General features: G+C 38.5%; 1 protein-coding gene across 5 annotated transcripts; it reads right to left on the reverse strand.

The window, feature by feature from the left end:
* Positions 1-277: 277 nt before the first annotated feature.
* On the reverse strand, positions 278-21,738 carry gne (glucosamine (UDP-N-acetyl)-2-epimerase/N-acetylmannosamine kinase). Of its 5 annotated transcripts, none has more exons than XM_032563274.1 (15): positions 21,598-21,738; positions 13,883-13,906; positions 13,697-13,771; positions 11,791-11,939; positions 11,470-11,716; positions 11,158-11,365; positions 9,809-9,961; positions 8,495-8,707; positions 6,456-6,543; positions 5,743-5,953; positions 5,037-5,166; positions 4,711-4,932; positions 3,670-3,852; positions 3,467-3,583; positions 2,001-2,236 (listed from the first exon to the last, which is right to left on the reverse strand). In XM_032563274.1, the coding sequence occupies exons 3-15, from the start codon at positions 13,751-13,753 to the stop codon at positions 2,001-2,003; spliced, it is 2,214 nt and encodes a 737-aa protein (XP_032419165.1). In that variant the 5' UTR covers positions 13,754-13,771; positions 13,883-13,906; positions 21,598-21,738. The 5 variants fall into 5 exon arrangements, with proteins under 5 accessions (XP_032419161.1, XP_032419165.1, XP_032419162.1 ...); XM_032563271.1 differs by lacking the exon at positions 21,598-21,738 and adding an exon at positions 18,367-18,558; XM_032563270.1 differs by lacking the exon at positions 21,598-21,738 and having other exon boundaries at positions 278-2,236.
* Between the last annotated feature and the right edge of the window lie 5,948 nt (positions 21,739-27,686).

Below are 27,686 nucleotides of genomic sequence, written 5' to 3' on the forward strand. Positions count from 1 at the left end.
AGATCTCAGGTGACAAGCAAACATTCACCTGCCTGTTGAAGTATGCAGGTGGGAGGAAAAAAAGGCTGGGTTTTACAACATGAGCGTAATCTGAGTGAGCCTTAAAATCATGAATGTGGGCCAGAAAGTGTACAAATGCAACCAAGTTTCATAAATGATGCACAAAACCAAGTTTTATTTTATATTATGAACTATATGAAGGTTGAACAAAAGTGGTGCTGAAACTGATCCCTGAGGGACACCGCCTTCTAACGCGAAACATAACTGAACACATAAAGACTCTTTATATCCAAAATGTTTTATTAATTGGACCAACAAAATCATTAAGCTTCTAGAAATATATTTTTAAAGTTTATACAGCACATAATGTACAACACATGTAGAAGTACATACAAATCTCATTATTTATCTTCAAAAGGCATCCTCCGAACGTTTTCATAAGGTCAGTGGTAATGTGGAAAACATTCTATACATCCATCTCACCAGACTGTAGCAGCTGTAAGAAGGTTTTCTGTCAGTACAGCCTCATGTGATGTGCAGTCTAAATAAAATTCATAACATTAAACACAACAATAGCTGGCATTCCCTCCCCCTCCGGAAGACAAGACAATAATAAATTATATAGAGAAACCTGACAAATTAAGCCGGTTTAACAGATTTAGAACATTCAGCAGAATGTCTCAACACTTTGGTCACATCTGAGTTTTGTTAAAAAATAAAAATTACCCCCAAAGCTTAAGAGCTTCAGTAAACTTTGTTTTACAGTAAGGAACTGTACTCTGCCTACTTCCCACCACTTGTATGTCAGTTTAGAACTAGCATTTCCTTCTCCCACCCAAAACACACATAAGTACTTTTATTTTGCAGCCCAAATAGCACCAGAAACATTCAAACACAATAAAATGATGATAAAATTTGATCAGAACAAACAGTTTTTTTACTGCAGTGAAAGAAATAAGGTCCACTTTGTCAAAACAAGACTAAAGTCAAGATTTAATACCAGAAAACAGTCAGGTAAAAGTGATCCACTGAGTTTGGGCTTACAGCAAAGACTGCTAGCTTTAAACTGAAGCAAAGTACCTCTAAAATGATGGAATATTTTGGGAATTGCAGCTCTTTAAGGTGGGAACGTCTGGGGATTCTTTCAAGGGCGCTATTTGGGTTTGGAAAAGGTTTCGGAGAACTCACAAGGTCCTGTGATGGGAGAACATAAATCTGAGCATATTGGGGAAAAAAGTAAAAAAACAAAAAAAAAAACACATTTAAAAGCTAAGTGAATATTTTCATTCTCTAGAAAACAACATCCTCTTGAGTAATGGTTAGCAGACATGTCCTTTGCTCTGTTGTTCCCCTTCACCAATTTCCACACATTAGACAGATTCGCTACAACAGTAAGATTGCCACCGACATATTGCACACAGAAATTTGGCTTAAAGACTTAAAAAGATTCGGTAGATCCGGAGCATCTTTGTTTCGACTGATGGAGCCAAGAACTAGTACAGATCTGTTGGAAATAAAATTAAATAAAAGGCTTCAAATGGTTTATAATCTGAACCATAGTGGAATCAGCTTAGCCATCGTCATGCTGCTGATGTTAGCAGACGACACATTGATAAACTTTATGGAACATGTAGTATTAGATTTGCCTAAATTCACCAAAACACAAAGGCAAATGGAAAATGCTTCACAGTTTAGATGGCAAATGACAACAAAGATAAAAAAAAACCCAACCCAATAATTTAGCTAGAAAAAAAACTCGGAATATTGTGCAATAAACTAGTTAATCACCTCTTCAGCCCTCCCCAGTTTCAAACCACAGTCATTAATATCTGTAAACAAGCAATCGATTTCTAGGGTTGTTCTCCCAAAAACAGCTTAAATTAGGATAAGGATTCATTGCAATACAAGATTCAAGTCTTTACTACAAGCCCTTCCTCCTTTTATCAATGTTTACTTGATATATTCTGGTAAAACATGTTCCAAGTGCGTTTCCAGTTCTCTCAGTACGTCCTCCTTGTAGCGTAGTCCAACACCATGCTAGCAGCGCCGAGCAGGGCCGGTTCTTCCAGGTCGGACTTGACGACCTTGATGCTCTGGGCGGAGAACAGCGCTCTCTCTAACATGACCTGCTGCACCGGGGCCTGGTAGTAAGACGCCAGGACTCCGGACAAAATCACCAGAGACGGGTTGACTATGTGGAGGATGTTGACGATCCCTACGCCGAGCGCCAGGGACGCTGCGACAGGAAGAAGACACAACACGGTTGGATTTTCCTTCTAATTTTTCAGCTTTCTTCTTCATCCAAAGCAAAAATAAACCTTCAACTCGCTGATGAGAAAATTACCAAAGCTATTCGCAAGTGAAAAAAACAGGTGACCAGAGTTTATGACCAAAACGCAGAGTTTGTGTGTTGTAAGTGAGAAAGCAGCAGCGTTCTGGGTCAGTTGACTGATTTTTTTTTAGGCAGACTTGTGAATACACTGCTGCAGTGATCAATGTGTCTAAAGACAAACACATAGATAGAGTTTCTCTAGATCTTGCTGGGACATTAGTCCTTTAATCCTGAAAATGTTCTTCAGGTGGTAGAAGGCTGATTTTGTAACTGTCTTTATGTGTCTCTGAAGGTTCAGGTGTGGGACCATCACTTTGTCTTCACTAGTTTCTAGCTAACAACTGAAGCTGAATGAGGACTCTGAATCGTTCCTCTTTACGTCTAAAGATGATAACTTTGGTTTTGTTTCTTTTCAGGTGGAGAAAGTTATGGCACATCCACAATTTGTTCTAATCATCAATTCATAGCTTGGAAATGTTCAGAGTCACCTGGTGACATTGTAATGTAGAGCAGTATAGTAAAAAGTTAATCCGTATTTATGTACAGTCTATCAATTACAGCCAGACCAAACAGCTTTGTGTTCTCAAAGGGCAGAGCTTTGTGCACAAAAAATACCACCTGCTGAAAGTTCGGGGTAATCTTTGCACATTAAGAAAAAATAAATAAATCCCATTAGTCACTAGTATATTTTCAAAGACTGAATGTAATAATTTTATAAGATATGTTTAGCTACGTTATGAAATATTGAACTTCAGTGAATGCTTTTTATTTATTTTTCAACGACTCGGTTAAAGGGGATGAATCATTTTAATGTATTTAAAAATCTAAATCATCCCGAATGCCTCATTAGCTCACAACCTGAAGTTCTTCGATAACTGAAATATTAAATAAAACAGTAAAACGTTTTTCTCTATAATTTTGATCACTTCAATGGCTACAACTCCGATTATTATAGTGCACTGGCGTGTTTATAATCAGCGCCTTATTTTATCTTTAAAATAAGACACTTAAAAACAATTTCAGATGTCTTGATGGCTACTTTTTTTTGTCAATATAGGCTTTTCATTTTTTACGGTTTGCAGTTTAAACCAAAATTCTGCATATGTGATTGTGTGTCAGCGTCTGTGCTCCAACCTTTGTCCAGGACAGCGTTGGCCTTGGAGTTGCCGTTTTTGGCTGCGCTGATGAGGTGGGCGGCGGTGATCGGCTCGGCAAGCTTCGCATCCATCCCGTCCATCTTCAGCAGCTCCTCTGGAGAAAGGAAGCCCCAACAGGTCACAACTTTTTGAATAGTGCTGTCAAAAAGAAAATGAAATAGCAGACATGATGGCGCTCACCGTCGTGCAATCGCTTGGCCTCCCTCTGCAGGGCCATTCCGGACGCGAAGGCTTCGATGCAGCCCTGGCTGCCGCAGGAACACTCTGGGCCGTCCAGAGAAACCTTGATGTGACCCAGCTCAGCGGCGCAGAAGGTGCTGCCATGGATCAGCTCGGAGTTATGGATAATACCTCCTCCAATACCTAGGGAGGCAAAATATGAACATTTTTTAAGCTATCAGTGCACCTGATACAACAATTCAAGTGATGAATTAGAAATCATGGTTTTAATTGTTAAACTTGGTTAAAAAAATGCCAAAAAAAAAACAAACCAAAAAAAACCTTGAAAAGATTTCATAAATGCAACATAATTATATGGATTTTCAGTTTTTTAAAATGAATAACGTTTTTTTTACATTTTAAATCTTAGGGGAAAAAAATAAAGTCGTTACATGTAGAAATAAACATCCACCTCACTTCCAATAAGGTTTCTTAAAGCAACTTTAGTCAATTATGCTCAGTTAACAGCAAAAACACAAAATCTTACCAAGTATTTTTGTCTAGTTTGTAGTGCAAATATCTTAGTAAACTTGAATTAAGACAAAACTAACCTACAAGCAACTTTTCAGCAAGAAATAGCAGCTTGTTAAAAGTAAATAATTCCTTCATACGGATTAAAACAAAGTATTAGTTTCACTCACAGATTATCTCACTTATAACCAGACATTTTCTTCCATGTTTTAAATGAAAAAAAAATCTGCCAGAAGAACTAGTACTTTAAAAGTCAATACTGAGGGAGTCACTGACTTAAAACATAATTTTAAATCAATAATTTTCAAAGCTTTTCAGCTATATTTTGTTGAAAAGTTACTTGTAAGTCAGTTTTGTCTTATTTCAACAGTACTAAGATATTTGCATTAGAAACTGGACCAAAACTACACGGCAAGTTTTGTGTTTTTGCAGTGTTAGTGACGATTCTCAATTTTGATGTCATAACAGCGGGTTAGTAGTAAATGTGACATAAAATTGAATGAGTGATTTTACGCCATACTCATTTCTCACCTGTTCCTGTGATGACTGTGACGAAGTTATCCACCCCCCTGCCGTGGCCGAACTTCTTCTCGGCCAGCGCGGCACAGTTGCCGTCGTTGTCGACCCAGACGGGCAGGCCCAGGGCGTCCGAGATGGGGGTCCTCAGGTCCACTGAGGACCACTCCTGGATCAGCTTGGTGGAGTGAAGGACGATGCCTTCCTGCGGGTTCACACGGCCGCCAGTAGAAATTCCTAACGTGTGGAGAAAAAAAAAACAATATATGTTTGAGATTCCCGTAGCTCAGCTTCACAGCTGTTTTCGGTCCAGCAGGGGGAGGAGCTGCACGTTTCCATACCAACGCCCAGGATCCTGCAGTTGAGCCGCACAGCACCTTGCACTGCTTCTTTGCACATCTTTAATATCAAATGCATCCTGTCCTCGAAGGTCTTCGGATTAGGCTCTGTGTATTTCTTTACTATGTTGCCCTGGACAAAGAGAGAAAGGGAAAAGAATGGAAATTATTGAATCAACAGTTTCATTTTCACAATATACAGCTAAAGATTCAGAAAGGTAATAAATCTACATGTTGTGTAAATCATTTATCATTTATCACAATAAATTTCTTATAATAAAAATTTTCATTTAACATTTGTTCAAAGCCTTAAATTCTTTTATAAAGAGTTCCAACCATTTTAATTGTTTTAGATTGTGCTATAGAACCATAAAATATCATGACAAAACTTTCAGTCCATATCGCAGATTTAAGTTCACAAATTTTTTTCTCTCCATGAAATTCAAGCTCTACTTTAAAAGAAATCCTCATATTAATAAAACTGAAGAAACAACTGTGTGAAAATAATAATACAGATGCAGTCTTTTCCCACCACAGTTTTTCCTTCCACGCAACTTTCCAGGAACATGCTTTGCTATAGCACTCTGAACAGCAACAGTTATTCTCATGACAAAGCACTTTTTGAATTAAATTACTGAAATTAATAAAACTTTTCCATTAGATTTGTGAGCGCTATCGGTCTCTTTAGGTAATCGTCTCTTAGCCCTACCCGCATGCAGACGATGGCCACCCTCAGGTTGGTGCCGCCCAGGTCGACAGCCAGAGCGCTCTGTGTTTCCAGGATGTGATCGATGTCCTGGGAGATGGTGTCTTTCACAGGAGGAAAGCAGAAGGTCTTCTGGAGCGGCTCCTTCAGGTCGATGCTACTCAGAAACTTCAGAATCCGGGGCACTGCATTGCCGTCACCGTAGATTTTAGAGCTGTAAATAAATGTTAACGTCATTACGTTTCTTAAAAACATACTTTTTTGATCAAATCACTCGATTAACTACGAGCTGTAGTTACAAATGCACATGTTTATGCGTGTCATTTTTTAAATAACACGCAGGGACTATAATGATTGTTTCAAAGACAAATTTCTTTACAAGTTGCTAAACTGGGTAAATTTTTTACTTTTAAAGAATTCAGTGAACTTAATTTTCAATCCCCTCTAGCAAAGGTCACACTAGATTTTCTTAAATGTGGTAAAATGTCAGGCTATCACGGTGTCTCTCTGTAAGAAGATGTGCCATTTGCTTTGTCAATCAAGTTAAATCCAAATTTAAAAAATATTTTACTGGATTCCAGCTTACTTAATCAATGTTTACATCTTTGTTTTAACTTAAAACTGGAATAAATTTTTTTTTCAAAAAGTGCAGAAAGGTCCCAAAATACAGTCAAGTGGAGCCCATCAATCCGGTGGGAAACTCAGGAAGTTCCTACCCCGGATATCGCTTTCCAAACTGAAGCTCCAAAGCGTGGTAGATCTTATTATCGCTGTCAGCGTCTCTGACATGTAAAACGTTTTCACCTGAAAGACAGAAATGTTGTTGCAGTTTTAAAGATAAACTCATGCTTAAAAAGTCAAAACATGGAGGGGTTGATTAGTAAAATAAGGAAACGTAACTTGATTCTTTGTGAGTGAGGTGTTCTCTCAACAAAATAACTACATGTTCACATCAACCCTTTGCTAGGTTGACAAACGTGGAAAAAGCATTTGCTAATGTGTTACGTAATGTGGAAAATATGGGTGTGTTGGAAACTTGTGGCACTCATGTTTTAACATTCTGTTTCCAAGGAGACAGATTGTCTTATAATATATTAAGACAGTAATAGTTCTTCATGCTTTTTCTATGGGCTGGCTCCTTTTTCATCTTTTATTTTGTCCATATCTTAGCCATCATCAGAATTTTGTGTTTTTAAATCACTTAATGTGACCTCATGAATCATTCAGGCGTTAAAAACCTCCTAAACTCCAAAAAATATTCCAGTGCAGAATATATTTCTCAGATGTGTGGACTCTCAGTAAACTTATTTAAGCCTTTTGTAATAAATGGGATCTTTTGGCTTTTGTGACAAGCAGCCTTTGGAAAAATAAATACATTTAAAAAAAAATTTCCGCCCAACTTTTTAAACAAAGCTATACAAAAAAAATCTAAATTTTAGCGCTAACAAAAATACAACAGCAATTGAGTATCGGTATCATGTGCCAGAATTTATTAGCAGATTGTTTTTGGCTCAAAAATATTACTATATTACTGGATGGATTACTACATGATCCATCCATCCATTTTCTTCTGCTTATCCGGGGTCGGGTCGCGGGGGTAGCAACTTAAGAAGGGCGGCCCAGACTTCCCTCTCCCCAGCCACTTGTTCCAGCTCCTCCAGGGGAATCCCAAGGCGTTCCCAGGTCAGCTGGGAGACATAGTCCCTCCAGCGTGTCCTGGGTCCTGGGTCTCCAACTCTCACCAGAAACGAGCCTAGATTACTGCCGGCAATGCGGACCAGGCTCTGACACCGGTCATACAGGGACCTGACAGCCCGTATCAAAGGGCCCAGTACCCCATACTCCCGGAGGACCCCCCACAGGGCTCCCTGAGGGACACGGTCGAACGCCTTCTCCAAGTCCACAAAACACATGTAGACTGGTTGGGCGAACTCCCATGCACCCTCCAGGACCCTGCTGAGGGTGTAGAGCTGGTCCAGTTTCCACGACCAGGACGAAAACCACACTGCTCTTCCTGAATCCGAGGTTCGACTATCCAACGGACCCTCCTCTCCAGGACCCCTGAATAGACCTTGCCAGAGAGGCTTAAGAGTGTGACCCCCCTATAATTGGAGCACACCCTCCGGTCCCCCTTTTTGAACAGGGGGACCACCACCCCAGTCTGCCAATCCAGGGGAACTGCCCCCGATGTCCATGCGATATTGCAGAGTCGTGTCAGCCAACACAACCCTACAACATCCAGAGCCTTAAGGAACTCCGGGCGGATCTCACCCACCCCCGGAGCCTTGCCACCGAGGAGCTTTTTAACCACCTCGGCGACCTCGTCCCCAGAGATTGGAGAGCCCAACCCAGAGTCCCCAGGCTCAGCTTCCTCAATGGAAGGCATGCTGGTGGGATTGAGGAGGTCTTTGAAGTATTCTGCCCACAACGTCATCACTACATGATATTGTTTTTATTACATTTAATATTATCAAAATGATTATATTAATGCTACAACTTATTTGACCTTACTTTTCATTACTAATTGATACGCTGCCTGTATAAAGAAAGATGATTTTACATACATTCTGGCTGAAGAGCAAAATAATTGACATATTTCATAAGTAGCAACTTGAGATAATATCCTCTAACACTTCTGACTTTAATTATTCCGTAAAGAAAAAGAAAAAAAAAAAGATGTATATACTTTTGTAAATCAAATGAATTCTTAAAGGTGTCACCATGACAACAGCTATCTAGAGCTAGTGAAACCTACCCGTTTCTCTCCCTGTTTGCCTTGTTCCAAGGTTGATGACCGGCGTGCCGAAGGCCCCGGCCTCCCGGACGCCGCAGCTGCTGTTTCCGATCATGCAGCCGGCGTGCGACACGAGCTGGATGAACTGCTCAAAGGGAATGTGCTTCATTGCCCGAAAATTGGGGTGCTGCTCGATGCCCTTCTTTCGCATGACGCGCACCATCTCCTTGCTTCCTGTTTAGGTGAGACGGATTTGCTTCAGTCGCAGCGACACGTTTCCAATCAACTAACTGGAGGAATCTAAACGCATTATTTGGGTTCAACAAACAAACTGGTGCGCATCTCAGCAAATCAGAATATATTTCAGAAATTTGCTTTAAAATGTCAAGCTTATTTCAAGCGCTCAACTCTGAGAATCCAAAATTTCCTTTCGAACTAAATTTGAATATTAATTAAGACATCACAATCAACTGACAACATGCATATGGAGAGGAAGCAAGGAAAGGTCACTACTAAAGACGCTAGCGGTACAGGAAGTTGCTTCTGAGGGTCTTAATAGAAAGTTCAGAGGAAGGAAAAAATAAAAATATTGCTAAAAAGATGCTCTTCCTCCATGTCAGACACAGTAATTCATGCAAAAGTAAACTAGACCAAGTACTGTGTGTACATACTGCACACTACAAAAACAAAACTGTACCAGGTAATTTTGGTGCAATATCTCAATACACTTGAAATAAGACAAAACCAACTTGTAAAGAAATTTTCAGCAAGATGGAGTTTGCTTTAAGTTAATAATCCAGTGATAGTGAGGAAAAAGTACTAGTTCCATTGGCAGATTATTTCACTGATAAGACATTTTTTGCCATGTTATAAGTGAAATAATATGCCAATAGAACAAATATTTTTTCATCTATGTTAAGAAATTGACTTAAAACAAACTCGGATATCTTGCTGAAAAGTTACTTTTAAGTTAGTTTTGTCTCATTTCAAGTGTATTGAGATATTTTCACTCAAAACTAGACCAAAAATACTTAGTAACATTTAATGTTTTTGCAGTGCAGCCTACCTTGACATACCTCCTAAGTAAGTAAAACATAATTTTTCATTGATTTCATGCAATACTGTAAATTTCCCCCAAAAATTTCATTCGTGCAATTTTATTCACGGTAAAAAAAAAAGTCATTAAATTAACAAAACGAAACATTTAAAATATACGTCGTTGTATGATTAATCAATCTAAATGTGCGTTTCATTTAACGAATTAAATGCTTACAATAAATCAACTTTTTGATTATATTCTAACACGTAATTAATTGTAAGACATATGTAACTAACCGGCATCGATATTAGGGAAGAGGATGAGCGTCCTCTTGTTGAAGGAGATCAGTGCGTCCAGCATCAGTCCATAGATTTTAATGGAGTGCTGGATGTCTGTGGTGACGGGGTGCTGCAGCGCCACAATGTAGTCATTTTCCTTCACTTTGTCACCTGCAAAGCCATCAGAAAACAGCAAATTTCTTCTGTAAACTAAAGTGAATTCAATCCTGCACAATGGTTTTTTTTTATGTGAAAACATAAACCTGCAAGGTAATCTGACAAACAGGGTTTTTTCCCACTTTGACAAATCTCAATCTTAGCTTTATACCCTCAACTTTATAACCCTTCTATAAAATGCATTGTGAAGAGTTTAACTTTATCTGATTTTATGGCCTTAACTGGGCCCGCCTGCGTGTTTGCTTTGAGCCACAGGCCTTTAGCGTCTTGTTAAAGTATAACAAACGTCCGACGTTCTTGATCCTTATCCTGGTTTGGGAGAGCAGACTAATTTCCACAATAAAGAACATGCTCCGCCACGTTTGTTATGTTTTTTTTTTTTATTGTTAAAGTAAAACTGTTTGATCTCCTTGAATTTCTGCTGTGTTTTGACTACTGTGGCCACACCTGCAGAATCCTTTGTAGCTAGCATTGCGCTAACCTGACTCTGCAGACTGCTGTTCCAATCAGCTCTGATTGTTCTCCTTCAGAAAAGACTCTTCAATGACTTTCAAAGGCAGCCTATTGTCTCTGATTGCAGTCAACTGTATTCCCACAGCAGAAACTACTTGTTCTTGGAAACCGTTAGCATTAGCATTTTTTACAGACATGTAAAATTTGGATTTATTTTGCGTAATCAAAATCCATAGATTCATGGATCCTAAAGGATTATATCCCCAACATCGCTCTATCTTTCTAACTAGACGAACAGACAGATTTAAAGAGGAGCGGCAAAAGCAAATGAGGTTGACTAGCAGTTTGCCAACTACTGATGGTGTCATGGTTCTGCGTGGATATTGGACTGTTAGTATGTCATGTCATACAGCAACAGTCTTCAGTCAGAGGTGTCTTTGGATTTGTTGCAAAACAGACTGCTACTGGAGAGCGAATGAATTATGACATTTAATAATTTAATTTCCTTTTGGGATAATTAATATATTTTTGAATTGAACAAAAATGGAAAGTTGCCTGTTAGGAGTGGCAGGAGTTCTTTTGAGAAAATTATGTAGCCTTACATATATATAAAAAAAAATCTATGCAAGACAAGAGGGCTTCAACATGTTAAAAAAATGCATTTTGCAAATACATTTAAAAAAGATATAGGAACTGAATAAACATTATTTGATTGGACCAAATTAATCTGTGCACACCTAGCCAGCTTTTGATGATATCCATGTAGTCATCCCGGTGATAAGTGGACAGCAGCTTGTCGTATGAGGGGCATCCGGCCAGCAGGATGCGCGAGTGGTCCTCACACATGGCGATGAGGTGCTGCTCTGCCATGCGTGTGCAGCAGGCATGATAATGCGCCAGCTTACTGATGGCGTGTCGGATTGAGTCATCGATAGTGCCGCTAACCTGTACAGGGGTTGAAGGAGACGGAAAAGAAAACGCATAGTTTTAATTTTCAGAACAAACACGATAAAGTTCCCATTAAAGCAGAAAATACAGCGTCCTCTTACCTCGCCTCCCTCCAAATGAAGTATCCGAATATTCATCAGTGCGGCAGCAGTTGCCAGAGCGAGCGCGTCAAAACGGTCGCCGTGGACGATCAGGATGTCGGGGCGTAGCCTCTGGAGGACGTCGGGGAGCTTCACCAGGGCCAGCCCGACGCTCTCCACCATGGCCGCTTCGTCTTCACCTCGCACGATGGTGTGAAGTTTGGAGCCGATGTCGAAGTCATCCTGCTCTATCATACGGAACGTGTTTCTAGGGAGACGGCGGAGAACGTTAAAACCTTGACGACCATGAAGAACGGATGGAAAGTTGTTCCAGGTTCTCACCCGTAATCGTCGATGAGGTGGGAACCAAGAACCACGACTTCCAGTTCAAACTCTTCAGGGTGGGATTTGAGCCCAAACATGATGGGGGCTAACTTGGAGTAGTCGGCTCTGTTGCATGTTGCCACACACACTTTCAGTCTATTCTTGTTCTGCAGAAAAAATGACAGCCAAACAGAGTCACCATTACTTTGTACTTACAGGGTTCTTACACTTTTCACACAGTAAAATTCAAGCATTTTCAAGGTAATTTTTCAAACTTTTCCAGCACCACGTTGGAGATAAAAACAATACAAGTGAACTAAAAAAAAAAGAAAGGCAACTTCAATGCACTATTTTTTATAATTCATCACTGTTAATAATGTGTTGTAATAGTATTTCAGGTAAACTACAACATAACAAAATTTTATGTTTTGAAATGTCTCTTTCACACGAAATGTCTCTTTCACACGAAATGTCTCTTTCACACACACCATATACAGTACACAGAGAACTAAACATTAATTTAACCAAAAAAAAAACAATTTCAGGATTGTTTAACATAAAATATAAACCAACTTTTATTTCAACATCGATATTAAATATTCATTACATTGAAACAATCCAAACAAATGTTTAAGGTAAATAACCTTCCTGCTCAAATTAATGATTAAACACAATATATACAAAGAAAGTTACCAAAAAATATTCTTGGTTTTCTGGCAAATGGAAATAAGTTTGGTAATTCTAACTGATGTAAATAAGAAATGTTTGGTCTGACTTAACTTCAGACCATGAGAAAAAAAAAGTGTCTCTTCTTCAATTTCAAGGACAATACAGAAATCAAACACTTATCAAACCTGGGAAAAAACATTTTTTATTCAAGCATTGTCACGGATTTTGTAGGTCCGGGTGATATATTCCTTAAAAATAATTTTTTCCCTATGTTTTCTTCTAAAAAAAGATTGAAATGACAGACAATATCTCTAAAAAATTTTATTTTATTTAAATCATTCTTTGAGTTGACCTGACTTCAAAGTTGAAATACATAGACGCTTGTCAAAGAAACACAATGGTAGTTCTTGAGTGGGCTTGACATTGCTCTGAACTATGACATCCCAAAGCGTGCATATGTGACAAAAAACATCCTGGTTTTCCAAAAATTCAATCTTCAAAAACAGAAAATTTGACAAATGGAGAAAACCAATTTATTGTCCAGAACTAGTTAATTGCAGAAGAAAAGCCCTAGTCAAAGTATGGACATGAAATGAACATGTGAATGTGTGAGTTCACTCAGTCAGAGGGCTGACTATGAACGCATAGCACACTTTTCAGATTCTTATTTGTGGGAAATCATGATAATCATGCATATTTCCCTCCAGGCCCCTATTTTGTGTAACCTTGCATAGATCTACCATTAAAAATTAGGGCTGCACTGATTGCAGTTTTCTAGCCGACTGCTGATTACCGATCTTTTATAAAGCTTAACCTGCCAATTTTGATTTTGGCCGATTCAATTTTTTTTGTCTGAAATGTTGCTGAATATAGCAAGAAGGTTGTTGAGTTGGCAACAGTGGGGTGACTATTGTTAATAGTAGACGTGCAGACATAACTTGGTGGGCCGGTCTGTCAGTCAAACCTTTCTCACTGGAGAACAAAAGAGGACAGTGGTTGATTCTTAGACCTTTGCCGAGCTAGATAAGATAGGTGGATATGTAAAAATCGGCCGATCACCGATCTCCCAAAATTAAGGAAATCGGCACCGATAAATTGGCTGATCGATAAATTGGTGCGCCACTATTAAAAATCCAATTAAAATACATTGTTTTTTTTATTTAATGTGAAAAAAATGCGGAAAATATAAGGGGTATTTTTTAAATTTGCCACAATTAGCCAACTCCCTTCATCCAGTTAGGCAGAAGCGTCCTACCTGGTAAAGGTCTTCTTCAGTCTTTCCCCGCTCCATCTTCTCTTTGGTTCTTTGCATTCTCAGATAGTACAGCTCCTAGGAGACAAAGCCCAGAAGATTAGATGATGATCCTCCAGGTTAATATTTCTGCTAAAGCAGGTTAATCATTGTAGACCTTCCAAGGTCCAAGCACAGGGTCATACTCACCTGAGCCTTCCATGTATTTAGAGTCTGAAGCATGAAAATACAACAAAACTGCACTATAAGAGCAATTGACACATACATGAAACATGCCAAGAAGCTTTATCGTCTACTCAAGCCTCAACTTCAATAAAGAAAAATATATACACATTATTTCATTCTATTTCAGATATATTGAGTGTTTTTGACAGCTAGTATCTCCCCCCCCCTCAACTTCAAATCTTGACAGGTGAATCTTGAATGTGGACTGACTGGGAGAACCTGTTAGCATGTTTTAACAGCTAATGTTCTGAACAAGACATGAACGCAGGTGTGGCAAATTTTCATGCTTGGTCACTTGAATAAGTTCATTTATTTGGACAGGCGTGTCAAACCCACCTTATTCAACAAAGGAAAATTACACATAATGCTAGTGTAAACAGGCCGACAGCAGGCTAACACCAGGATATTCTGACGTCTTATTAAAGTAAAATGTGAGACTAATCTAAACTCTGAAATTTTCAACTTTCTTTAGTGTCCGAGCAGCTTTTTCAGTGGTACACTGACAATAAGAAGCAACAGTGTTAGAAATCTACCAATTAATCAGCCAGAGGTATGAAAATTGGCCAGTTTTTCCTGAAAAGGCCAATCAAATACCAAAAAATTATATATTTTTCTGCTACTCAATCAATAGTCGGAAACAAAGGAACCATTTAAGCAGGTCAACCAAAAATAATTAATACACTTGTCACAGTTTAATAAGAATTCAATACACTATCGCATACACGATGTACAATACATGTACAATACACGATGAGCATATACTTTGAGGATAATCTTATAATTCCTCTATTTTCTGCTGGATTTAAATCCCTCTCATCTATCCAATAAATAAATGAATAAAAAAAGCTAAATGTCTTTCTCTAACTTCAGAGTCAAAAGAAAACCAGAAATTGGTAGCGGCTAGGAAAAGCCTGATCAGGCGGTGGTTGATTGATTAATTTATTTGAAGTTAAACCCATCAGATAAATATGTTTTACTTGTTGTATACATTAGCACTTATAGCCATGGCTAATTTTCAATGCTCATGTGCATCATATTTATCTAGCAATGCATCGCCACTTAACTGGTTAAGCAAACTTCAAGGAAATGTAGCTTATTTTTTTATAACTGATCCGACTCAGAAGTCTTTTCAGAATTTAACTTGTTGAAACAGTGATAAGCCAGTGCTAAACGTCAAATGAAATTGTTGCAATGTTTTCTTGGCTCATCATGGCTTTTTGTGTTTTTTTTAAGGTAAGTGTTTGACATTTTTTCCCCACTGTTCTCATTTGCGTTAATCCCTGGCTGATCTCAGAGTTGTTCCATGACTCTTGTATCCAAAAAACCAGTTAATAACCTGTTTGTTTCTCCACAGCCAGAAAGCCACATCATTCAAAGTCTCTTTCAATACGTTTGATGCTCAAACTGGCACATTCTTTAGATTCTGTGTAGGACAACCATTTAAAGAAGCAAATAAATAAATAAATAAAATTAAAAAAAACGATAACAGTGTTTGAGTTATGCTGCTGAAAAAAAAAAGAAGTGTTCTTAAGAACCTTGTACTGGTCACAAGAGTTAAGCTGGTTATCTTCCAGCCCTGAGTTCTTCAATGTATAGAACCTTCAGATTTGGCATTTGATCCCGCTCTGAAATCCAGCTCTACTTTTCAGTAGGCTTCAGCTCAATGTTGATACTGAGGCTTCAGCAGTCAAAACACAAAGAACTGGTTCTTAGCAAAACTCACTCACCTAGCACCATAAGCACGCAAATCTTTTTGTGCTTTTCTACAAAGCAGACATTTCTTTTGTGTTTGTTTTGTTACATCGTGACACTTTAGACCAACCATGCTTCGCCTCTTATCCATTGGAAAGTTTCATACCTGCATCGATAATAGAAGACTCAAAATATTTTTTGTTTTCGCTAGGGGTGCGTCGATTGCAGTGTTTTACCGACCAATTCCGATTTTGGCCGTCACCAAATTTTGGACTGAAACAATTAATTGTGATTAACTGATTATTGAAATAATCGTCAACTAATTTAGAAATAAATCTCGCATTAACTGGAGTACACAGACTCAAAAAAAAAAAAAAGACAGTTTGCTGATAGAACAACATCCTAAATGTAGTAATTAAGCCAAAACTGTACAAATCTATATACATTTGAGATAGAAAATAATCTTTGTAAATATCTTGCACTCCAAAAGTGGCATGGTATTAGCTTCGCCCGGTTCAAATTCTGTAATAATTTTAAAAAGCAACTTTTGATGTCCAATTATTAAATGGTTAATCAAAACATAAGTTCTACACTGTACTGTAGCTAAGTCAAGCAAATTTTTAAATTGGTGCATCCCACTTTCAAACCAGAATAACTGGAAACGGAGTGCAATACAAAGTATTTCCTGTGATTGTGTTGTGGAAAAACTTATTTTAAATGGGGACTACAGGTGGAAAGTAGCATTTGTAGCTATGATCTGGTACAATACATCTCTCCATCAGTGGTTAATAATGTACATTGTATACTGTCCCATAAATAAAAATCCATTCATAACCTTGTATGTCATGGTTTAGGTACAGGATTACAAACCGGTTAGTTTAGATAATTGAAATAGTAAGGCTTTATCAGAACCAATCAATAGCCTCCTAAATTATTTTCTGCTGCTTTAAAGAAAAATCATGAGCAGATATTTATTAGTACATTTTCATAATTAGCTCACATTTAGTGATGCCCAAGCAGTTCTACACAGAACATATTTTACAATATATTGTGAATCCCTAATATATGGAAAATCACATTTACACGTAGTTTTCGTTCCTTGACCGTTTTAAAACTAACTTGCATGAACATGTAAAAGCCACCTGAATAAACAACTTTTGATTTAATTAGATTAAAATGTACCGTGTGAAAAACACCCTGCTGATTTAAGGAGCAGCTCTGTCACCAGAAATCCTAACTAAGGAAATTGAATACCACAAAAGTCAATTAAATAACTCCCCAGGGCAAAACTATTCATGTCTGACATTTCTGCACACAAAACAATTGCAACATCTGAATTCTTGAAGCAATTTCAGCTGTCGTACTCGTTCGGGTCGTTCTGTGAAAAACAGAGCCGTTTCTTCGAGGCATTTTCGCAGCTCTGTTTGACGTCACTGTGACGACAAAATTAATTACTTTGAAACATGAAGAACTGTTTTCATTCTTGAACCTCAGAGAGTTAGGAAGTCGCTGTACAGGTACAGCGACAGGTGAGTCAATCCCTCTGTTGACTGACCTGTCAACAGAGGGATTGTTACTAAAATCTTCCACTCACCCGGTTCGCCTGCTTTTTTGTTACAGCTTTGACCGGACAAGTCAAACTCGCCAGTACTTTTTTTTTTTTTTCCTCCCTCCTGTGTGCATAAAGTATCAGATCACTAAAGCACCTGCTTTAGTAAAACCACACATTAGCTAGATCTAAACTATTGCTTTAAAAAAAAATATTATACTTTTGTGCATCGTTTAGTTTAAGATTTGAAGATCAAAAGAAAAGGGGAAATAAAACTCTGAGCTTCCAACACGGATGTGAAGTCAGTCATGGCAGGAAAACGACTCATGTTCTCTTATCTTTATGGTAGAAAACCAAGTCACCTTGTTAACCCTGACCGACGTGGTTTCATTTTCATTCATGAACGTGGTTTGGTACTCATGCTGAAACAATATCAGCGTTTAAAAGCATTACCAGCTGGTGTTTGTAGATACCACGTGAAATTATGTGCAACAACATCTGTTTGCAGAGCCATCTATAAATACTGACAGACTGTTACATAAAACAGATTTTACACGTACTACTAAGAAATGTTTTTGTTGTGCTAACAAGAAAAACGCTGCGATATATAGAAAACTTTCTTTTAGAGAAACTCGGCGCACCGCTGAAATAATAACTCGATGTGGCTTCCTGGATGTGGGAAAAAAATGTCCATGTGTGGGTTTTTTTTGGAACCAGTCGAGAATCAGCTTCAACCCCAGTCCCCATCAGAACCAATTAGGCTGGCATCTGAAGCATCTTAGAACTTGAATCAGTTCAGGTCAATTTCTACCAATAAGCTAGGTGTTGCGTGTCTAAAAATGCTAAATAAATACATTTTAAAAAAATGTTGGCACATCTGTGTCACGTGGGCCGATCAATTTCACTGAGTAGGTGTCACACGTTGCCTGATCGACCCGAATGAGATTCAGAAACGAAGCGGCTTCCGCTCGAGCATCGCAAGACAACATCAGCAGCCGACGGTGTGACATGGGGGCAGGGATGCATGCAGGACGCAAGAGATGACACAGCAGCCGAAGCAGACGTACACACCACAGATACGAACACGCAAACGGGCAAAAGTGAGAGCGAGGAAGCTTAAAAAAGAACCTCAACATAAATAAAATAAAATAAAAAAAGGATCCACGAATGGGTAAAAAAAGAAAAAAAAAAAGACTGTCCGACTCACATGAGGGTTTCTGCTCAAAGCACCGGGCTGCTTTTCCATCTTCTACATGTGCTGATTAGAAGCTAAAAATTCCCTCCAGGTTTCTTTTTTTCTATTCAATCCTCCGGTTTGTTTTTTTTTTATCCCAACATTAAGCAGCAGAGGGAGAGCATGCACCAACCAGCAAACACATGAGGAGAAAGAAAGGGAGAAAGGTCTGGTGACATGGAGACGGAGGGGGGGAGGGGCCGCGTGTGGCGAAAGCGGGACAACGACTCGAGCCGCGGCTCGTGATTGGACGAGCACGAGGAAGAAGCAGCAACAGCACGCGTTCCAGGCAGACAGGAAAGTGGAAAAGAACAGTCCCTCCTCTTTCATTCATCTAAATGAAACCCTTAGATTTTGGGTTGTTTGTTAATCCAATTCCACAGACAGTAACTATCTTACATTAAACCATTCTGACTCTAAATGAGCAATATATACCCAAAGGAAAATGATTGTGATGTGATTCATATCCTCCCCAAACACGTTGAACTTATTAGGCAGATAACAGCTGACGACGTGTCACTCCATGTGTGACCTGAGGGAACGCCATCAGCTCTGCAAACGAAGCTGAGCAAACTGTTGATACGGTAGCGACATCCTGGTCTAACTCCCCCTGAAAAAAGTAGTTACTGTGATATCAAAGTACACAAAAGAGTCACTTCCATATCAAGCTACTTCGATGAAGTAAAAAGGCAAACAAAGCCATAGGCCATGAACTGTGCACCCATCAGTGTTCTGGCATTTTCCACAGCATTACTGGGAAACCTACAATCGTTTTTCAGCTCAACTTACAGCCACTCTACCTGATCTAAGCTGTTTTAAATTCTTCTTCTTTTAACTTTGCATCTTTTCATACTGCTACAGACTTTTGGAAGTGGTACAAGGTCTTCGTAACCCTGGCAGAGTGAGATTGTTGGTCTTTCAACCAAGAAATCTGAGGTGGACCTCAAGTCTGAGTTTGGAGAGTCTCTGTGCCATCACCCTCATCTGTACCCTGAATATCAGGACTCCAAAATATTATTTTATTTATTATTTACATTTCCAGTAACAGGAAATGTGTTGGCACAATTGAAATATTACTTTAAATTAGAAGTGATACAACTTTTTCCAGTTCCGATACGATACTGAAATTGCAGTTTTCAGCATTGGTCGATACCGATATTGACCCAATACAATCTCAGCAAAAATCGAACAGATTTCAGTCCGATTTTAATTATTCTCGTGCAAGATCAATTTACAGCTGTACGCGCTGTATCACTAACTCAACCAAGACCAGAATGAGAGTTCTCAAAACATTCCCAACTTCAACCTTGATCCAAAGTTAACGCTACCTGCAGAGTCATAATACACCAGGTATTGTTCTGTTGGGGTTTCTCATGTAACCTGAAGGAACAGAGAGTCTGTCAGTAGAGGAGATATATTATGTTCTGGCTGTGTATAGGAAACAAGGTGAGAGTTTATGTTTAAACACTGCGAGAGAGGAGTGTACCTCCAAGTATAGACTGTAACACAAACCCTTTTAGATAAAACACACAGATGAAAAGTGCTGTGCAATATGGAGAAATTGTAAAGACAAATAAGGGATTTATTAATTTTACTTTTTGATTTTTTCAAATAGATTTGAATGTATTGTTCTGTATTAAAAACACACCAGGATTTCAATCACAAAAAAGCTGTAATAGATTAATGGAGTCACCTACAAAGCTAAAGACAAATCACTTCTTTTTGACAAGTTGGACATGCAAAAAACAAAACAAAAAAAACGGTTGATTAGCATCAATTAAGCAGAACATATATCAAACAGCTGTTTACAAGAAAAAATGTTTGGAGTTTGTTGGCAGCTATTTCCAAAAATGTTGCTTATTAGAAGGAAGTTTTTTTGCTTTTTTTACAATATAAAAAAGGCCCTTGATCTGCCTCCTTTTACAACCTATGGATCAGATTTAAAGGATTTAATGCAGGATATGTGGGATTTAAAAACACAACTAAGTTTTTTGTGTTTTCAAGTTTGACATAGAAAGTCTACAAATCTTGACTGGAGAGTGTTCTTTCAAAACGTATTACTAATTAGGCGTAGTTTATTTTGATTATGTCATTGAGGCCTGAATAAAGAACTACACACTGCGTTGTATGGATAATTGTAATGACTTGATCCTTAAAGAGTGTAATCTTTTCTGCCATCTTCTGCTGAGTCAGCATTTAAGTCAGAACCACTGACTTAAAAAGGCTAAACAACCTGATAAAGGAGGCTGGTTCTGTTCTGGTGGGGATGACAGGGGAACCTCTGAAGGAAGACTAGTAATAAAATCAAGAAAATAACAGACACCCTCAAGATTCCTCTTCTCAAGTCAGAGGCTTCTTCAGAACTGCTGTAATGCAGACTGCTACAGAAGATCCTTCCTGCTCACATCCATCAGCACTGAACGTAATTGAATTGAATCTATAGATGCATTAAAACACTTTGTCATTGAACAGGTAATTTCTCTACTACATCAATTCACTCCATCAGAGTATTTGTTTTAATAGATCAAATCAATAAACAAGAGTATTTTATGCTATGACACCACTTTAGGTGTTAATTAAATCAATCCACTTTCGAAGCTACTCTACTTTTTTAAACTGCACCAGTAATAAGTATTTTATTTAGAAGTAGATGTGTGTAATGATCCAGTTAAAAACTTGAACGTCTTTCTGCTGCTCCTGTACCTTCACACCTACTGTTAACTTCTAATGCCATCTTTGTCCCTCCATAAGAAGACCACACTTAAGGGGCCCATCTCCGAGTTGCAATTTCACCCACTGCTAAAACCCAACACTAAATCAAGTCAAGGATTTCCTGAAACGATTTCACTTTAAAGACCAGATAAATTCTTGTTTTCTCACTTTCTTGTTCGGCTGATTTTGTCGCAACCGCTCTGGCAGTTAAGATGAAGGAGCTACTCTTATCAATGGCGTTAAGCTACTATCAGCTAGCATGTTGGAGGAGTAAACAAAAGATAACCGCGAAGTTAGACCTTTTACAGTCTAACCACTCCTCCTGTGACGGACACGTTGGCCAAAAACCATCCTCACTCACTGACGGGATGTTTCGCAGTGGCCTGTGCTTAGCTTATGCTAGCCAGAGTCCACATAAGTTCGTTAAAGTTTCGATGTTTTGGGATACATGGTGTTGTGCGCCAGCGTAGTTTCAAACGTAATGAGGTTTACCTTAAACTAGAGGCGTTGTGAGTACTTCAGGCTGAAGTCATCGATTGTTAGGTTCACTCGGTCCTCCGCGGCGAGTTTTCATATAATAACAGCCAACATGAACATGCCGCAGTGGTACAGTGGTCGGGGAAGTTTTCTGTTAATTTCCCGAACAGTTCTCGGAGCCAAACCGGATATTCGAGGCGTGAGCTTTCAAAATAAAAGCCCTCTGACTAGACGTTTTCTTTGCGTCTGCCGGTAAAAAAGCAAACCTTACAATCGGAGCCCCCATTAGCTTATTAAAAGTCTCTTTTAAAAGTCATAAACGCTTTAATTAACCCATTTAAGTCATTATGCTTTGGCTCTGAGCCTCCTGTTCAGGCTCTGTCCTCAAATCTTCAGCCAGCTACATCAAATCCAACACATTATACGAGGTCACAGTAATCCAGGACTTTACCAGAGTGGACTGCCACATCTATGAAAAGGAAGGCTCTTTGTATGTATGGTGCATAATCTTTAAAATTTAAACTCTTTATATTTTTTCATCAACATTATTAAACTTTTGATAAATTGTATTAAATTACATGAAAATATTAGTGTCTGCAATTAATATTTTGGAGTAATCCTAAACAGAAAAAAATATATATTATTAGTCATACATTAATTAAATAAAAAAGTCAGCCATATCAGTCTATAAAGTGAACTGCAAACAGTTCTTTTTAATTTCATTTATGACCTACTGTTTGAGGAGGAAGGCAAACAAAAACACTACTAATACAGCTTTCACTCTTGAAAATGATCCATATTGATTATCAGTAAGGTTATAAATAGAGGAACCTAATTTATTTTTGTTAATTAAATACATTATAGTTTTATAGCTTTGTGGATTTTTAATTATCCCAAATATTATGCATAAGGCAAACATCGTATAAATATAAAAATGTTATTTGAGGAAAAATAGTACATGTATTTAAAAAGCCTCCTATAAGAGATGAACTATGATTATGTATAATGAGTATATATACAGAACAGTCTGAATTGTAAAATTGCAAAATGTTTGAATTTACTGTTAAAATTTGTGTTGTGAAAACAAATTTATGTTATATGTGGAGAAGAAAAGATTCCAAAACTTTTTATAAAAACGAGTTTGAACCGGTAATAAAGCTATATATATTTTAGATTGTTGCATATTTTCTAAAATAGTGTTGCTCACTTAAGTGGGAAAAAATGAGAAATTACATAATTACTGTTACAATTATTCAATTTTGTCAATTTCTGTCACAATTGAAATAAATAAGTAAATAACATTTGTATATTTGTTAGAAATAAATAAATGAATGATAGGTTTTTTTTAATATAAATATTAACTAGTTTGCTATTTAAGAATAATTTATGACTATAGAACATATTTAGCATTTCACGCACTACAACTAAGCTGCAAACCTGAATCTGTTTTCAAAGCTTTTATTTTTTGGACAGGAAACCGGAAGTGTTCGTAGTTACTTCTACTAGCTTGCGCATCTGAGAGCTCTGCTACGTCTGGAAGCCTGGCAACAGGGAACGTGAATGCGCGCGCACACGGCGTGCCTAGATAAAGGTTGTCACTGCTGGAAATGCAGTCACGTGGTATAGATGCATAGCTAATGTAAACATTGATGCATTTCTGCATCAGACGGGGTCCGTCCAGGGAAGCATAACGTATGAAAACCTGAATCTGTAAAAAAGATATGAAATGCCTACATGTGTGTGTTTTGATAAAGACATACAAGGTGATGGAATAGCTTTAATAAAAAATAAAAATAAAATAAAAAAGTTTTTTCCGTACAGGCAAAAAGGAGGAGAAACAAAAAACAATTCCTGAAGAACCTTATGTGAATAAAAGCTTTTTAAAGCTGGCTTCATAGCAGCAACCAGTGCACAGCAAATAGCACCGGTCACGGTTGCAGCGCTTTGTCTGGGCTGCCGCCCTCACAAGCTGCTGTTTATTTTATTACTCTGCTGCATTGCAGGGTTGTTTCCCCCTCCTCAACCTAGACTGGGGTTGCATAAGAACTCTCCTTCCCGCGGGTTAGGGCGTTCTCTGGGAGTGAGGCCGGGAACAGGAGGCCAGGGTGGGATGACAAAGACCGAAAGTTTTTTTTGAAAAGAAAGGGCATTGGGGGTTGTTTTCAGGATCAAGGGCCTGAAGCAGGACCAGGAAGTCACGGAGGATAAAGAGGGTCAGTTCCAGATCTGGCAGATCAATAGTTAGGCGTGGAGGCTGGGCGAGGTGGTGTGAGAGTGAGTCACAGTGAGGGAGAGTGTGACGCAGTGGGACATGCACAGGGAGAAAATTTCTCTGCTATAGCTCCTCTGCTTTGTTTCTTCTTTCATGGATTTCACACACACACACACAAAACACAGCTTTGCTTTTTATACATCTGTGGGGTCTGTGTTCCTTGTTAGAGAGTGACGTGATTCTGAGGGGATTTTCTCAGTCTGGGTCTGACTCTCAGCTACATCTGCTCCATCAGCAGTGCTGCTCTGCAGCACTGACCGCTGCCTATAGCGATGGGCTCTCTGACTGCACCTCCTCGCCTTTTCAGCTTATTGACACGAGCATTAGTATTCAGGGGAAGTGGACGTTTCTTATCGAACAAACCGGCAGCAACTCTCTGACCCCTGCACGGAGCGATTGCAAAAGTATTCTATTCCCACTCCTTGAGGGTGAAGCTGCGCCCCATTCTTGGGCAGCCTTTAACAAAGATTATTCAGTTTTCTGTATTTTTTATTTTTTTGGTAGGTTTGCAGTTGTGCCATACGCTTTTCCTTTTTCAAATGATGGATTGGACTGTCCTTCATCAGGATATTGTTTTATACCTCAACTCTAAAAAAAAAAATCATGCCCCATTATCTTTCACCTTCACAGCTACGTGGAAGATGAGATTATATTCCACGTGCCTCTGTATCCATTTCATTTTTGGAGTGTGAGTTGTTATTTGCTGTCTTAGTCAGCATTTATCATGCAAGCGTTAAATCTTTAAAGTGTTAAAGTTGAAGCGCAATTGTGAAATTGAATCGAAACTCTGAAGGTGTCCAGTCAAAAAGAGATTCTCCCCGATTCATTTATTCTTTATCATCAATGGAAGGCGACTCACTGGATCCGTTAAGCTAAACGCTTTTGTTTTCAAGTTAAATGGATTCATTTATTGATATTTAGTTTATGGTCTGGCAGCACCATTGCCTTGCAGCAAGAAGGTTTCTCACAGTGAGAAAGTATCTGCTGCAGAACAGGTCCAGCTCATGTGCAGGCCTTGTGACTTCATGCTTTGCACATTTTCTTTTGTGTAGAGCAACATGAGGGGCTCTAATTCACACAGCCTAAAAAAAAAACACACTTTGACCATTTAATGTTTTCTGAAAAAGAAGTGGAAGAACAACCATTGTCTTGAAGCAGAACACCTCTAGAGCACTTTTTCCTTCATCTTGACCCGTTTATATTTCATTGTACTTTATTTTATTTAACATATGCATGGCGATCGCTGAGTGAGAAAGTCAGTCCAGCAGACTGGTGAGCAGAGGGAGAATGTTGTCATGCTTTTGAGTGACAAACCGCAGCCTTGCACTTCCTAACTATAATATGATCCAATTGGACGGACAACCACGCTAACAAAACTGCGTCGCAGGACTTATCAGTAACCACCGACGGTGTGTGACTCCAGGTACAGTTTGATTATCTGCCGGGTTTGTTGTGCGGTTGCTCAGGCTCAGGAAAGGAAAATGCTTCTGCTTTCTCTGGGTCGTTATCTCTGCAGTGAAAAAAGGCTCCAACGGGATTAGTTCAAATAAAAATTTAAGGGGCGACGGACTAAGTGTCTGTGTTTTTATACAAAAAGGAATACCATCTTTGGTTGTGTGATTTGTTTACGCCCCCATGAGGGAATGCTTCAGGTTTTCTTATAGTTACACGGAGATCAGGATCAGTTGATTTTTAGCTTCAGCAGCTGGACGCAAACTCTGAAATCTTTTCTTCTGATCCGCTAACCCACTTTAACCGAGCGCTACCCAGGTCACAGTTACAAAAACACTCTTCGGTGTGGAAGGGAAGACTCAAAGTAAACTCTTTTAAAGCCAGAGGAAGCAGAGAACGACAATAAAGCAACTTAAAACAAACACACTTTGTTTTAAGCTGCTTTATTAATGTTCTTTTTTCTGTTCACTCAGATGATATTTGTCAGATTTTCAGTTTTTAAAGTGGGGGGGGGGGCAACAACTTTCTCACAACACTGTCCCATTCTGTTGGTGTTTGGAGTGGAACAGTGGAAGTTTAGACTGGAATCTGATTGAGACACTGGAACATGACCTGATGCATAGACTTGCTGGAAAACCCTCCAATGTATCTGTGTGACAAACTAGCCAAAAACAGAAGAACTATACAAAGAAGCAAATACTTTTTCACAGCATTCCACCACCAATCAAACACAGCTAAACGGCAATATCTGGTGTTTCCTGCACTCAGATGGTAATTCAGTATACTGAGCTCTGCTGATTAGGTTTAGCAGTAAGACGCTAACAGCATGACATTAAACACACATGAAGACTCTGTGCATGTTCAATGGCTTATCAGTATATGTCTAATGGTAGACACAGTGTACTGAAAGGTATTCCTCTCCTTAAATATCTTAAATAAAATAATAGTCTAAGTCTTTCAGTCTTTTTTATTGGCCAAAGTTACTTTTGGCAAAACAAATAACGTAGGCCATTATTTTAGGAAGGTAGTGATATTTCTTCCTTTTTAGTTTTTTTTTTTTTGCCAAATAAACACATTTTAACATATTCTAGCATTAATGATTGTTTAAAGTCACACCCAAGAATCTTGATAAAGTTTCTCCAGACTTTGAATGGGCCACTCCAAAACCAGTTGGACTTTCTGGTGTGTTCTGGATATTTTGTGCTGCTGCTTGAGCTTGAGGTAGCCATTTCAACCAGACACCAGAACATTTGGTTCCATTAATTAAAGCAGGTCATCCAGTTGCTGGAGTAGCAAGGCAGCCCCAGACCATCACACCACCACCACCACCACCTCCACAACCTGAGCCAGACTTTACAAAGGTCTGAAAGGGGCAGTAGCCCAGGGCGTCCTTTTTTTGGGTGGCCCCAAAAATGTGTCTTTTTTAATAAGTGTGTGTATAATGTTTGCAAAAACAAGACTTTAGATAAAACTCATGAGCCCAAATCATGTGAGTTGCACTATTTTATCTTATTTTTAAAAATATAAACAAAATTCAAGTATTTGAAAATGATGAAGTCATAAAACATCATTTTATGATGAAGAAAATGATGTTTCCGATTTATTTGGAAACAACATGGAGTTATTGGCTAGATGATGTATTAAAGCTACAGTGTTTCACTTCATACCTGCTGCTGGATATTTGTTTATAAAGTTCTGTGATTTGTATTAGTAAATCAAAATTTCCTTAGTGAATAGGGCACCAAAAAGTGGCTTCTGTCCAAGGGCCCACATCCTGGTAAATCCGGCCCCGTCTACAAATTTACATATGTTTTTTGTTGTTAGTTTTTTCTATTTAAGTTTTTTTTTTTTTTTTTACAGGTGAAGCAGTAATCAGTATTAAACTGTAAAATAGTGAAACTGAACAAAAAAATTAATGCATTTAAAACAGAACATTCATAATTGAACAAGACAGCAATCATATTTTCAAACAGGGCCAACTTGGTTTGCAGAGCTATTTTCATCTAAATAAATGAAATCATCAGTTGAAATGTATATCTTAGGTGTTCTCTGGCTATGTTTATCCCATATTAAAATTAGTTTAAGGATCTGAAAGACATAAGGGTGACAAAAAAAGCAGATCTGGAGATAAATATTGAAAGCAGTTTGTTCATAGCACTTGTGCCATGCTCCAACAAATGTTCTTGTATTTTAAATTTGTAATAGGTTTCATTTATTTGTTTAAACTTTTTTTTTTTTTTTTTTTTTTTTGCAGGCCGGGCTGCTGATGTTGTCCTTGCAGTCATTCAGGGGAATTCCCCGATCAAATGACTTAAAATAGCTCCGGCTAACAAGGCAAATCTCTGCCCGAGTCACAACTCTTCTCATTGGCCACAGGGGG

This window comes from Xiphophorus hellerii, chromosome 5 (assembly GCF_003331165.1).
Source record: "Xiphophorus hellerii strain 12219 chromosome 5, Xiphophorus_hellerii-4.1, whole genome shotgun sequence".
Classification (NCBI taxonomy): Eukaryota; Metazoa; Chordata; class Actinopteri; order Cyprinodontiformes; family Poeciliidae; genus Xiphophorus; species Xiphophorus hellerii.